The following is a 12695-nucleotide window of genomic DNA, read 5'->3' on the forward strand; positions in this document are numbered from 1 at the left end:
AAAATCTATATTTCTTTTGGATACGCCGACTTGGACATACCTGAATTTGAAATTATGGATCCAAATCTCTATATCTTTGTATAGATAACAAATTGAGCATATGAATTTGTATCCTCTTATCATATGAATAAATTCAATTTTTTTTTTTTTTTTTTTTTTTTTTTTTGTAGAAAAATAAGATGCACTTTCCTTTTTTTTTTTGAAAGTATTTATAATTATGAATCTTTGATTAACACATCAATTAATAACAAAAATCAACTAAGAAAATTTATTATTTTTCCTAATCATATATACTATACATAAATATATATATAGACAGACGTGTATGTATTGTGCACTGATTTTGGTCACGCCTCACGGCATGGAGCATATACCCATAATTTTATTATATATATATATATATATATTTGGATATAATGTCACTAAACTTTAACAGAAAAACAAATTTAGTACCTTTCAGAAAAGAAAGAGAAAATGAGTTCTTTTCTAAGTTCCCAGAACCTTTTCTTCAACGTACCAGATTGGTAGATTCCAAAGAATATTACAGTTCCTTTGGCTATTTTAGTCTGTAAATCCCCTATGGGTACCAAATCAAAGGCCCGATCAGTATCCACGTGTCCAAAGAATCACACCACGGTCAACACCACTAATTTAAGACAACAAACAAGTAGGAGTATGTCCCATATAAATTCACCATCCCACTCTCTTCCACACACGTCTGTGTGTATATATATAAGCCAAACAATTACTCCATGAGAAGATCACTATATCTTCAAAAATAATATGGTGAAAACGTCGTCGTCACCTTTTGGTGATCCAGACCTCCGGTCACCCCTCATCCCTCCGGCCAAGAATCTCGACGGAGAATCCGAAGCCGAGAAGCTATGCATAGATGACATGCTCCAAAAATATTGCGGCGAGTTTGGGGCATGGCAATTGAAGCACTTTGTGTTGACGAGCTTGGCTTGGGCTCTTGAGGCCTTCCACGCCATGGTCATGATCTTCGCGGACCGCGAACCGGGGTGGCGGTGTGTGGGCGGTGGACCGGAGACGGTTTGTTGGTCATCCGCCGTACAGAGTGTTTGTGGGCTGGAGCCCGGTTCGTGGGAATGGATCGGTGGTCCAGGAAGCTCGACAGTAGCTCAGTGGGGATTGGTCTGTGGTGACAAGTACAAGGTTGGGTTGGTCCAGTCCCTGTTCTTTGGTGGCTGCTTGATCGGTGAGTTGTCCTATTCTCTCTCTCTAGGTTTTTCTCACATGCTCTCTGACTCTCATTAATTTCTTATCTTATCTGTCCATATATATATATATATATATATATATGTATATATAATTTTCTTGGTCTAATTTAGCTGCATCTTTAATATAAAAATTAATACTATATAATTGGGAAATCCTACAACTGTCGATGCCAAGTTTGTCTTTATGGTGTTCCAAAAATGCATTTATAGGCGTGATGATGAGGATGCAATGGTCATTTACTGTTTAAGATATAGATGGAAAGTTGGAAACTAAACATAATACATGTGTATAATAATAATTGTATATATAGGTCAGAGAGGTGACAGAAGCTGTCTGAATATGCATTTTGTCCTTTTTCATCTGTGCTTTCATTAGTTTCCATTTAGTAATCATCATTCATAATATTAATTATTATTATTATTATTGTCATAATTAAGCTAAGTTAATGCCCACTTACATTGCACATGTCTACATTAAGAGATATTTCATAAGTAGAGAAGTTAGATACGTATCTCTTTGGTGCACATTGTTGTAACCTTTTTCTTGTGGTACTTCAAACTAGTCTACCAACTTTTCACCGAAACTCATGAATGGACCAAAAACACACGGTACTATTTTATCTGCCCTTTTGAAATAGAAGGTCAAAAGCACTTATGTTAAGTTATGTTTGGAGGTAATAATAAATGTTTTGGATTTAAAATTATAAAAAAATTAGCTTAAAATTTGTATTAAATTTGTTCCAATCTAAAATCACCGGTGTTAGAATTTTTAATTAAAATTTTAGTGTGCAATGGAAGTTAATTGATCAACTTTCAAGAATGTTTGTTAAAAAAAAAAAACTCAATTTTTTTTCAATTTCTTACATGTTTTTGTCATTTCTAGCTAGTTTATACATATATTTTCTTTTTTCCATGAACATTTTTTCCTTTTATGTCAATTCCTTATACTTTCCTTATATGTTTTTTTTTTTTTCCCATTAAACTCAAACTCCAAGAATTCACATTTCACAAGGTTCATATTTTTTTATATTATTCCAACGTGACTTTTATTATTGATAAGATATGAGTGAAATTAATTCAGTTTGTGGGGGAAACAAGTTGCAACTAAGTAACTATCTTAAAATATAATAATGTACATTTGCATAAAATTTTAAATACGGTATGGCTAATTGGGTATTGTTTAGTACTCGAGTTAAAATATCCTGGAATTATCTGTAATTTCAAAATAAAAATAAAATTATAGCGCAGTTTTAGACTTCTCTTAATTAATGCCCCAAGGATATGCTCGTTTGAAACGCTTCAATGATATAAATGTTGAGTTAGGTTGTCATTAGGTTTATGGATTAAGTTTTCTCTCTCTCCTATTTTAAGAGATTATATTTGACTATAGAAGATTGTATGACTGTAATTAAGGGATATAGCTTGATTCTATGAAATTATATCTAGAAGCTCTTTATTTATACTCTGTACATATTTAAATGATATAAATAACTAATATTTGAATGCATGCTCCATCTAAATCATATAAGACAGGAATGAGAGTGAGTGTTTGGCAAAATTTAAGTCACATTGACACAGAATGAGAACGAAAATGAAGACACGAGAGCGATATATATCGAGAAAAATTGTGCAGTGTCCGAATGCTTATGGTTCAAATTAGAAAGGCTAAGAATCCTTTTCTTTTTCACGCCGCATCTTTTTCACATACCAGATGACGACATAAAAAGGTACCATCACGTGTCGAGGTGACCCATATGGTCCGGCTGAATCAAAGACACTCTAAACTAATAAAGTGAACATAAAAAAGATTTAAGTAGGAGTTATTTTGACTAATTTAAATATCATTACAGAAAAGTTTCAATTAAAATTGCTTGGAGAAAATTTGGGAGTGAAATTATTTATGTAAGAATAGTGACTGATGATTAATGTTGAGTTTGGTAAGAAGAAAAAAATGATGGATGAGATATTTTTAGATAAGAAATTGCATCTTTCCTTCTTTTTGTTAGGTTGGTTGGAAGAGAATGTTGGTTATAAGAGAAGGAAAAATAAAGTTTAAATTGTTTTTACCGTAATATTATAATTAATACACGATAATATTATAATTTAAAACTTGTATAATTTGGAATAACATCTAATTTAAAACTTTTATAATAGTCTACTTTCCTGACTCATCTTTTACGTTATTTTTTGGAGGAACAAAAATTTGTATAGGAGGAAGGATAACATATCATCTCTCCTATAATCATTTAAAAAAAAAAAAAAATTTTGTATTATTTTTACATAACAAAAAAAATTTGTTCATTCTTTTTTATTTTCTTTCCACCACCCTCTTTCTTCCTTCTTACCAAATAAAGCAAACAAAACAAACAAATCACAAGAGGCCTATGAGTCCCAATAGTGTTGCCTTTGGATGGCAAAGACATTTACCCTTTGGGAAAAAATTGCGAGTACTTCAAGTACCAATATAAATGTGTGTTAGGTGCACAACTTTCTTATCAAGCTCAAAAATAAAAAAAATGTATGTTTTAAGTCTTAAGCTTGAGAGTAGACAAGGTGATATTTAATACCATATCTCCAAGTACCATCGATTAAAAATGATAGAAAAAAAGTAAACAAACACTCCAAAAGATGGATAACATGACCCATGAAATAAAATTAGGCTAATCAAGTCTAAATAGATTTATAGTTAAATCAAAATTCTTTTCTTCTTCTTTAACAACATAATATTCACCCGGATTTTCATTATTTATGTTGTGCCTTTTGCACTCAATAACCCTTTTTCATATCGGGATCAATTTCATTTGTTTCTGGATTAAGACAAGAATTACGAAGACTTCTTCACTTTCATTGTGCCCACGTTTAGATTCAGTAAGGTAATTAATATTGCTAATTGCCACTCACCACAATTTCCTTGTTGAACTTGTAGCAGATGGTGTAAGCCATAGCTAGCTAATCAGTGCGAAATTAACAATACTTTTGAATAAAGTGAGGGTTTAAAAACTCGACATTTTAAGTTCATTGTTTTTTTCTGAACTTAACTTGTACGGTATATTATTTGTTGCGAGTAAATATGTTCATCATATTGGTTAACGAGTGGAACACATCCTACCACCGAAAAAAAAAAAAGAAGAAAAAAAGGGTACAATAGTGACGAGTACTGTGCACTTTTTGACAAATTGGTCACAATAATTTTCCACTAGTACTAGATGAACAGTTAGTTTTCGGGTACCTGGCAACCAGTAATCAGGTTTTTGCATTCAATCATGAACTCTCATGCATTGAACATGATCAGAAAACTTTAAATTTTGATTTTGTTGTTTCCATATGAATCCATAATGGAGGTCAATTTTAAAATAATTTTTGCTTTGATGGTTTAAGTAGTCAAGTATAGACTGATGTAATATTTGAAAGGAAAAAAACTAAGAAGTATATTTATATGACTTTTACATTGTGTCATCATCTTGTCACTATAGATCATTTTTTTATTTCTCATTGTTTACAAGTATTTCCAAATTAACGGTAATCAATTTGGCTCTTCAGGTGCTGGAATATTTGGCCACCTCTCAGATTCCATCCTGGGAAGGAAAGGATCTCTAACAGTTGTTTGTATCTTCAACGCCATCTTTGGTTGCTTAACAGCACTATCTCCCAACTTCTTGACCTATGCACTACTCCGACTCCTCACCGGCCTCAGCACCGGTGGCGTTGGCCTCTGTGCTTTCGTCCTTGCCACCGAACCCGTAGGCCCAACAAAGCGTGGTGCTGCAGGAATGTCCACATTCTACTTCTTCTCAACCGGGATAGCCCTCCTCTCCGGCATAGCCTACGTTTGCCAATCATGGCGCTCTCTCTACATCGCTTCCTCCATCCCCTCCATCCTCTTCCTCGTCCTCATCCTCCCTTTCATCTCTGAATCCCCGCGATGGTACCTCATTCGCGGGAAGAGCAATCAGGCCTTGGAAATCATGCACAGCATCGCCAAAACCAATGGAAAACACCTCCCCCAAGGTGTCGTCCTTGCGCTAGACGAGGAAGCAAACGATACCCCAATTGATACTAAGCAAAAAAATAAGGTAGAAGAAGCCATAACAGGATCGGTGATTGATGTGATACGGTCTCCACTCACTCGTGTTCGATTGTTTCTAGCAGTGGCCATTAACTTCTTGTGCTCAGTTGTGTACTATGGACTTAGTTTAAACGTGGTCAACCTCAAAACAAATCTGTACCTCAATGTGCTCCTTAATGCTGTAGCGGAAATGCCTGCCTTCACATTGACCGCGGTGTTGTTGGATAAGTTTGGTAGGAAGCCATTAGCAATTGGGACACTGTGGTTCAGTGGGCTGTTCTGTGTTATAGGGAGCTTGGTGGGAAATTATGGAGTGTGGAAGATAGTGAGGATGGTTTGTGGGATTTTGGGGATATTTGGGATGGCCGGGACTTATAATTTGCTGTTTATATACACAACGGAGCTGTTTCCGACTGTAGTTAGAAATGCAGCGCTTGGATGTGCAACCCAGGCTGTGCAGATGGGGGCGATTTTGGCACCATTTGTGGTGGTGTTGGGTGGTGGATTGCCGTTTGCGGTGTTTGGGGTATGTGGGGTTGCGGGAGGATTGCTTGCGTTTTACCTGCCGGAGACTTTGAACCGGCCGTTGTATGATACCATGGCTGGAATGGAGGGCGGGGAAAATGCTTTTGGGACTGCTTAAGTTGTTTTTAAGCTCCAAGTTATAACTTAATTTGGCTCTCAACTTTGTCACTTGAAGAATACATATTGTAAGCTTAATTTAATTCCATGATCGGTCAATGTTTATTTTCGTAGCGATTGTTTTTGTTTTTGTTTTGGTTCATGGGCTCATGTTAGTTGTGTTCTAGTTGAGAAAACATAAATTTGGTCTGGTTGACAAAAGGTTAAGGAATGCAGGGAAGCAAATCTATGAGTATGAACTACGGAGTCAAGTTGATTGATTTTCATATATATTTTTGACATAAACAACATTAAACTACTATGGACCTATGGTAAGTCGAGTTAGTGGTGAGATTAATGCAAAACGTAAGGGGAAGATAGAGTAGAGTGACGGGAGGGATTAACTCCAGTACCACTCCTTACGCGTTTCAATAAAAAAAATAATATATTAACTTTAATAACAAAATTAGTAAAATTAAAAAATAAAAAATAAATAAAAAAGAAAGTCAGATCGACCCGTTTTAATTGAGTAACTACCCTTTCTCTTTTCTCTCTTTTTTTCATCGATTCCCAAAATCACGCCCTCCTCTCTCCATAGAGTACTGCAAAACGTTAATTCCTGCATCCCTGTCAATTCAGTAGAAGCAAAACACACATTGCGGCATTATTTATTTATTTATTTTTATATATCTTCGTGTGCGAAGAAGTATAAGAAAGCAAATAATTTAATGCCTTTGGCTTCCAATGCTTAACGGACATGAGAATTAAAAGTCCTCACGCTGGGACGCTGTAGGTGCAAAATTTCGCTCAACCAATAATGATTGAGAAAAATAGAACAACACACTCAAAAAACAATAAGAATAAATAAGAACAGTGTATAGAGAAGCGTAGAATTGTTTGATCCCTTTATTGGAGGTCTAAGCCTCTATTTATATACAAAAGATTGTAAAATTATGGTAGGACTCGCGTTACTTGCCCTCCAATTCTTTCTATATAAACATTCTTTACTAATAGAGTTCTTTCCATTGTCTAATTTTCCATAAATAGAACTTGCCTTGTACAGAACTTCCTATCTCAGAATTTTCCTTCTACGGTAAATCCTTCAACTGGTAGGACTTGTGCATTCTTGAATAACTGGGCTGAACATATTTTGATCTGGCTGGGCTTGAGTAACGGACCGGATGTTAAATATTAACAAGTTGGGCTGATGACCTCTTGATTCGGCCTTGATGGAGGTTGGAGGACAAATAACAATGGTCTTGGGTTATAAATACCCTCAATTTGGGCTTGAGCATGATGAGCCTTATATGTTCTTGGAATGTAGATATGTGTAGTGATGATGTGTGCGCTTTTTATTGGAGGAAGTTTTTTTTTCTCCACACTTTGCCCCAAATTTCATTTTTAATTGAGTGACGGCTCCTATTAAAGAGGGAATTGAAACCGGTTTTTTACTTTGCTTCAGAAACGGTTCGAGGTTTTTCATTATTACTCCGTCATACAAGATTTTGCAAGAGTTACATTCGCCCTTGCTGCACTTCTGCGTTCTTCATTCCATCGCTTTGTCAGGTTAGTTTTTTTTCGCATCTTTCTCTTCAATCTTTCATTATGAGTACTTCATCTACTCCCGAACGTATAGATATTGGGGATTCTGAATCCACACCTTCATCTTCCCCCGTTCGCATTAGGGCTTGTAATACCCCTAATTTAAAAGGATAGTCTCGGCAGTTATTTATTATTTTTGTTGTATTTTTGCATGATTATTTGGTTTAATTATTTTATTTAATTGTTTACCTGTATGACGTGTATTTAATTGGTATCTATTTATTTGTTTAAATTGCATTTTATTTTATTTAATTGATTATTAAAGGTTTTAATTTAGGAAGTATTTTAATTAACTATTTTTTTTTCCATAATTGAGGGTTTAGTTTCTTTAGCCGACACAGGATTTAATTAAGTTCTATGGGCCGGTTAGGATTTAGTTAGGGCTTTAATTAATTTAGGGTTTTGGTATAACTCTATAAATATATGGGTATACGTCTGCCGAGGGTTTCTAAAACCCTATTCACCATATTCCCGTATACAGTAAAGAGAGAAGTTGAGAGAACAGAGCATCGTAACGGTCTGTCAAGGAGAATAACAGAGAGGACCAAGGGGGGTGTTTGGTGGATTAGATCAGAACCAGAGGAGGCTAGAAGGTAGTCAGTGGTTATCGGAAAGCTTAGAACAACGACGACAAGGTTTTGTTTATAAAACTGTACAGGCAAGTTCTTATCTTCCTCCTTCCCTTTGATTTGTGTTCTGTGCACCTGGACATCTCTAGGAGATTAATTGGCCTTAAACTGAACCATGCATGTTTTATATATGTTTTACTTGATTGTTTTATCTGTGAAATTTATTTACAAAACAGTGGTAGCACGTATGTCTCCTTGACTCTGTTTTGGCGTAACGTCTCACTGATTTAATTTTTATTTTGAATCTTACTGAAATTAACCGAGGTCTGATTGAATACTAGATGTAATTTAAGACTTCAAATTTAAAATTGGAGGAAGAATAGAGGGGTTGGGATAAAACTAATGTCGTAATTTAGTTTAAGTATTGTTCTTCAACTATGCTAGTTTAAATGGCTTGATTAAACTCTGTAATTGTTTGCAAAACTATTGTAGACAATCTTGGGGAATGCTTCTAGACTAAATTAAGAGTCCTAAGATTAGTTTTAGAGACCAACAGAGTGGTTGAATTTGATCAGAGAAGGAGCGGACGGACTGAAACGAAGTAACGGGGACAGGGGCTCTCAAAGGAGGTGAGAGCCGGCTCCATAGAAGTGGGAGCCGGCTCCCACAACAAAGTAGAGCCGGCTTTAAGAAGTCCTAGAGCCGGCTCTAGGCTGGAAAAGAGCCTGCTCCAAATTCTGGAGCAGGCTCCCTTGTTCTTTTTGGTTTATTTTAATTTTTTTTAAAGTTTTCTACGTACTATGTTCACTGTTTGGGCAATCTGGGTTATTAATCGGTTTTAAAATTTTAGTTGGGTGTTAAATAATGATTTTAACTTGTAACTAAGGTCTTGAATTGCATAAATTTACCCCTTAGTTTAAATGGAATTAACAGTACGCTATTTGACAACTTTGCGTACAGTTAACGGCTGGAAGGAGATTTGTTGATTAATTTTAATCTGATGGTTTAGGGTGCTATAAAATGATTTTAAATTTATTTTTGATGCACGATGAAGTCTTTTAAAGTAATATATTGGACTTGTGGCATAGTGGGGGCTCTGTGCTAAAGGTTACAACACAGTATAAGTATATGACTTAGTATTCTGTTACCGAATGGAGGGAACTGGATCGCTTAGTTTAATTTAGTAATTTATTGGACTATAATATTATTATAGAACTAATTTTAAATACATGATAGGGTCATTGTTTTTATTAAATTTGAACTATGCATGTGTTGAATGTTAATTGTTAGAATAGTTTATTCTCCGATGCAATTACATGGATTATTACTGGATTTTATTTGCTAGATTGTTAAGATTCCTTCTGCAAGTATTGGATGGTGGTTTTTGGACTGTAAATTATTGAACTGTTATATATGTTGTAATTTACATGGATATGGAGGATTGTATGTACCGGTATGGGACGGTGACATACTAGGGACGGTTTAGCTCAAAACGCATAAACCTAACCTAATGGATTAATGGAATGGATTGAAAGATATCAAATCCTGATTGTGGCTAAGTCAGATCAGCTGTAACCAAGTTGGATGACTTCCTGGATTAACGGATGGTAGTTAAGTCATATCCACTGAATAAGTTGAGTGACTAACTAGTTGGTTTATTGTAGGTCAGTTTAATAAATAGTTGAACTGCTTACCCTGGATTTGGACGGACTTTATATATATGTTTATGGTACCACGAGTTGAGCTTGAGTCTCAGACTCGTTGGTTAGGGTGCGTATATGCAGTGGATGCGTAGCTGGTTATAATAGGTTGAGGTGTATCCTGTTAGGTCTAGGTACTCATGCCCACCTTTGGGTGCGTATTCGCATGTTGCCTTCTATTTAGGTTGAGACCCCTATTATAGACTAGTGAATGTCCCTTAGTGTGGATATATTTATACGTATGGACTAGATAGATATTGTGAGGTGTCTACGGTGTATCTGCGTATCGGGTCACTGTATGGATTGCAGTTAGATTAGAACTTGCTCGTGGGTCTGACCTACTCCTTTATTATTCTTTTCAGGTACAGGACGGTTCCAGCCTTAGAGCTTGATCGTGCTTGTCGAGGACAGTCTCACTTTCATCTGATTACGTAGGACTGCTCTCGATGTTTCTAGTATTATCTATTTTCAGTTTCATTCTCAGTTGAACTTTTAGTTAGGGGTCCATCAGTGGATTCCCAAGTTGTAACTTTGAGGTTTTGGAGGATTGGAGTTTAAATTTTCAGTTGTACATAGAGGATTTTATAATTAATGTTTCTTTCAGTTTTATTCTATCTTTATTGTTCTTTTTGTCATCTGTGTTCGTTTTAAAATACTCTAATTGTTTGATATTCCCTCGGGTTTGGGCCTGGGCCTGATCAACCCGTGTCTCGGATCCGAGGGGTATCACAGTTGGTATCAGAGCACTCCAGGTTCAAGTGTCTCTAGGACGTTTCGTATTAAGACTTCCGCGTAGCGTTTTTTTTATATAGAGCTTATGTTTAGGATTCGTTGAATTCTTTTACGGTTCGTTTAAACTCGTACTGATGTCTGTCTTTCTATTTTAACAGCATGGTTAACACTGGAAGAGGACATAACATGAACAGTCGACAGAGGAAAGCGGCACGTAGACAGCAGGAACGTCTACAACGTCGACAAATAGAAGAAGAGCAGCAAATGCCAGGGTTTCAGGAGGAGCAGGAGGAAGTTCAACAGACTCAGGGTCGGGACAGAGATTCAGAGATTCCTCCACACCTCAATGACCTTGTTGCTCGGGCTATAGAGGCTGGGGTAACAGCTGCACTCCGGAACCAACTACAGGCTCAGCAGGCACCTGTACCAGCACCAGTGGTTCAGACGGATTCTTGGGGAAAGGCAAGGAGCTCTTTCACAAAGGGGAGTCCACCTGTGTTCTCAGGCTCCATCGATGCGAGAGCAGCTCACCAGTGGAAACAAGACATTGAGCGTCATCTTCGTTTGGTTTAGTGCACGGAGGTTCAAAAGCAGATGCTTGCTACTTTCAAACTTGTTGGGGATGCACTACAGTGGTGGGAGTCAGTTACCACCCCAGAGGAGAGGATGACATTGACTTATGATGAGTTCAGTGCTCGCTTTGAGGAGAAATATTTTCCCTATGCAGTCAGGGAGGTAGACGCTGTGCTACAACAGTATCACTTGACTGTGGACATCAGACAGGCTCGTGGTGAGAAGCGGGGTGATAAAGACTCTACTAACCAGACAGCTGAAAAGGGGAACGGCAATGGTCACCGGCAGAATGACAAAGGCAAGTTCCAAGGGCAACAGCATTGGAAGAAGCACAAGGGTGGTTCAGATGCTCATCGGAATGGGGCACCTGTTCAGAGGCAACAGAATGGGGGACCACAGGCAGGACAGGGACAGCCACAGGCTAACCGACAGAGGAGGCCATTTGGTACTTTCCAGGGTAGTTGTTATACTTGTGGAGAGTATGGTCATACCACCAGGCAGTGTCCTAAAGCAGGATAGGGACAGGGACAGTATGTGTAGCAGGGAGAAAAGGCGCCAGTGCCTCTACCAGCTCTACAGTTTCCACGGATTCAGGACAGACACATCTGGCTTTACCGGCACCGCCACAGACTCAGGGACAGGCACCACAGCAGTTGCACTATGGCAGGGTGTATAACCCCAAGCCACATGATGTTCAGGCACCTCAGACTATTGAGGGTAAGTTTCCTATTCATGGTTTACATGGACGTGTTTTATTTGATACGGGTGCTACACACTCATTTGTAGCTAGGACTTTTGTTGCTTTATCTGGGATGAGGACGAGGGTATGCACTAGACCTCAGGGTATTTCTACACCATTGGGTGATACAGCTATTATATATGAGAGTGATGGGCCTGTGACACTAGATATTGGCAGACTCAGATTTCTAGCCAATCTATTGGTTCTGGACATGCACACTTATGATGTGATACTTGGGATGGATTGGTTGTCTCACTACCATGCTCAAGTTGATTGTTTTGATAGATCTATTATTTTTACCATACCTGGTCAGGATATGCATGTAGTAGCTATGCCACGTTCTAAAGGATGCGGTAGCACCTATTTGTTCCATGTGGAGTAGGAAAAGGATTGGGGGATTACTGTGTCATTGGATAACATACCAATTGTACAGGATTTTTCGGATGTATTTCAGGAGATTCCAGGGTTGCCACCTAGTCGCGAGGTTGATTTTATGATAGATTTAGCTCCAGGCACTGCGCCTATTGCTAGGGCACCCTATAGGATGGCACCGGTAGAGATGAGAGAGCTGAGGGATCAGATTCAGCAGTTACTCAGCCAGGGTTTTATTCGTAGGAGTACATCACCTTGGGGAGCACCGGTTTTATTTGTGAAGAAGAAGGATGGTTCACTTCGTCTGTGTATAGATTACAGGGAGTTGAACAAGGTTACGATTCGTAACAAGTATCCTTTGCCCAGGATTGATGACTTGTTTGATCAGTTAAGGGGAGCCACATACTTCTCCAAGATTGATCTGCGTTCTGGGTATCATCAGCTGAGGGTTAGGGAGCAGGATGTTCTTAAGACAGCGTT

At 37.6% G+C, this 12695-nt stretch overlaps 1 protein-coding gene across 1 annotated transcript; it reads left to right on the forward strand.

Annotated features, from left to right (window-relative positions):
• The first annotated feature begins 544 nt into the window (after window positions 1-544).
• Window positions 545-6062, forward strand: LOC132308483 (organic cation/carnitine transporter 4). Its single transcript, XM_059806572.1, has 2 exons — window positions 545-1219; window positions 4782-6062. The coding sequence occupies exons 1-2, from the start codon at window positions 784-786 to the stop codon at window positions 5948-5950; spliced, it is 1605 nt and encodes a 534-aa protein (XP_059662555.1). The 5' UTR covers window positions 545-783; the 3' UTR covers window positions 5951-6062.
• The last annotated feature ends 6633 nt before the right edge of the window (window positions 6063-12695 follow it).

This window comes from Cornus florida, unplaced genomic scaffold (assembly GCF_030987335.1).
Source record: "Cornus florida cultivar Cherokee Brave unplaced genomic scaffold, ASM3098733v1 CherokeeBrave_3.0.0_Hap2_Chr05, whole genome shotgun sequence".
Classification (NCBI taxonomy): domain Eukaryota; kingdom Viridiplantae; phylum Streptophyta; class Magnoliopsida; order Cornales; family Cornaceae; genus Cornus; species Cornus florida.

What these genes read in the sequence shown, in the direction of transcription:
- LOC132308483 (XM_059806572.1), top strand. Translation starts at nt 784, where the DNA reads ATGGTGAAAACGTCGTCGTCACCTTTTGGTGATCCAGACCTCCGGTCA. An exon ending in CTTTGGTGGCTGCTTGATCG is followed by an intron (nt 1,220 to 4,781) that starts GTGAGTTGTCCT and finishes TTGGCTCTTCAG; the next exon opens with GTGCTGGAATATTTGGCCAC.